At 53.9% G+C, this 1,754-nt stretch overlaps 1 protein-coding gene across 1 annotated transcript; it reads right to left on the bottom strand.

Annotated features, from left to right (window-relative positions):
- Positions 1-532: 532 nt before the first annotated feature.
- Positions 533-1,459, bottom strand: LOC132334563 (olfactory receptor 14J1-like). The gene has a single exon (XM_059860667.1). It carries the CDS (start codon positions 1,457-1,459, stop codon positions 533-535), a length of 927 nt encoding a protein of 308 aa, XP_059716650.1.
- Between the last annotated feature and the right edge of the window lie 295 nt (positions 1,460-1,754).

Genomic DNA, 1,754 nt, shown 5'->3' with positions numbered 1-1,754 from the left:
GGAAATGCTGCTGCAGAGCCCAGCTCTGTCCCAGCAGTGCCCACAACATGTCCCTGCCTGCAGTCCCTGGACAGGCACACAGCAGGACAGGGACTGAGCTGGCAGAGCCCTGAGGCCCTAAACCAGCACAGGGGTTCTGAAGGGGAGTGTGGCAGTGAAGGAAGGGGAGATTATGGAGGAGAAGCCCTGGGGCTCCCTGTCAGTGAGGAGCACTGGGGTTTCATTTTCTCCTCCAGCTCTGCCCAGAAGCACCAACTCTACAGCTCCAGAAAAGCCAGGGAAGAAAGATGTCAGGCACACATGGCAATACACAATTCTTCAATGTAGTAGTAGAAGTACAGCTCCTGGTTTATACAGTCACTGGGTGCCACTGGAAAAACAAACACTGAATTTAAAATGTATAATCAAAGATTTTGGTGTGAACAAATTCTCAAAAGTATAACAACTGTGCCAGCAGTAAAAAATGCATGGCACAGAACGAGCATAAATCTGTAACATCATAACAGCTATGCAGGAGAATGACTATTTATTGCTACTGAAAACCATCTGTGATCATTTTCCTCAAGGCAGCCTTGAGCTCCTGGTTCCTCAGGCTGTAGATGAGGGGGTTCAGGGCTGGAGGCACCACCGAGTACAGAACTGACACTGCCAGATCCAGGGATGGGGAGGAGATGGAGGGAGGCTTCAGGTGAGCAAATGTGCCAGTGCTGAGGAACAGGGAGACCACAGCCAGGTGAGGGAGGCAGGTGGAAAAGGCTTTGTGCCATCCCTGCTCAGAGAGGATCCTCAGCACAGCCCTGAAAATCTGCACATAGGAGTAAACCATGAACACAAAACAACCAAAGGCTAAAGAGGCAACAACTACAATAATTCCATGTTCCCTGAGTTTGGAGTGTGAGCAGGAGAGCTTGAGGATGTGTGGGATTTCACAGAAGAACTGGCCCAGGGCATTGCCATGGCACAGGGGCAGGGAAAATGTATTGGCTGTGTGCAGCAGAGCATTGAGAAAGGCACTGGCCCAGGCAGCTGCTGCCATGTGGGCACAAGCTCTGCTGCCCAGGAGGGTCCCGTAGAGCAGGGGTTTGCAGATGGACACGTAGCGGTCATAGCTCATGACTGTGAGCAAGGAAAATTTTGCTGTGGGGAAGAAGAAAACTAGAAATAGCTGTGCAGAACATCCTTTGTAGGAGATGTTCCTGGTGTCCCAGAGGGAATTGTGCATGGCTTTGGGCATAGTGGTGCAGATGGAGCCCAGGTCAGTGAGGGCCAGGTTGAGCAGGAAGAAGAACATGGGCGTGTGCAGGTGGTGGCCGCAGGCTACGGCGCTGATGATGAGGCCGTTGCCCAGGAGGGCAGCCAGGGAGATGCCCAGCAAGAGGCAGAAGTGCAGGAGCTGCAGCTGCCGCGTGTCTGCCAATGCCAGCAGGAGGAAGTGGCTGATGGAGCTGCTGTTGGACATTTGCTCTGTCTTGGCATGGGGGTCTGTAGAATAAGTAATCATGCAATACTTCAGTTTGTGGAGAATTTCAAATATCCCAGCACAGCCTGGGGGCACTTTCCCTCCACTGCCTGCCCAGGGCTCTGCTACCTGGAGCTGTCCCTGCCAGCAGCTGCTCCCTGTGCCCAGGACTGGGCCATGTCAGTGCTGCCTGAGCGCAGCTCAGCCCTGGGGGCTCAGCTCTGCCCTGCAGACCCCTCCCAGCTCTGGCACTGCCCAAGGGCAGCTCTGGCTCTGCAGGCTCTGATGGGAATGT

This window comes from Haemorhous mexicanus, chromosome 16, assembly GCF_027477595.1.
Source record: "Haemorhous mexicanus isolate bHaeMex1 chromosome 16, bHaeMex1.pri, whole genome shotgun sequence".
NCBI classification, from domain to species: Eukaryota; Metazoa; Chordata; class Aves; order Passeriformes; family Fringillidae; genus Haemorhous; species Haemorhous mexicanus.
The sequence above is the reverse complement of the archived record's forward strand: the minus strand, read 5'-3'. Positions and strand labels throughout refer to the sequence as shown.

Excerpts from the sequence above, each read along its gene's own strand:
- LOC132334563 (XM_059860667.1), bottom strand. The coding sequence starts at position 1,459 with ATGTCCAACAGCAGCTCCATCAGCCACTTCCTCCTGCTGGCATTGGCA.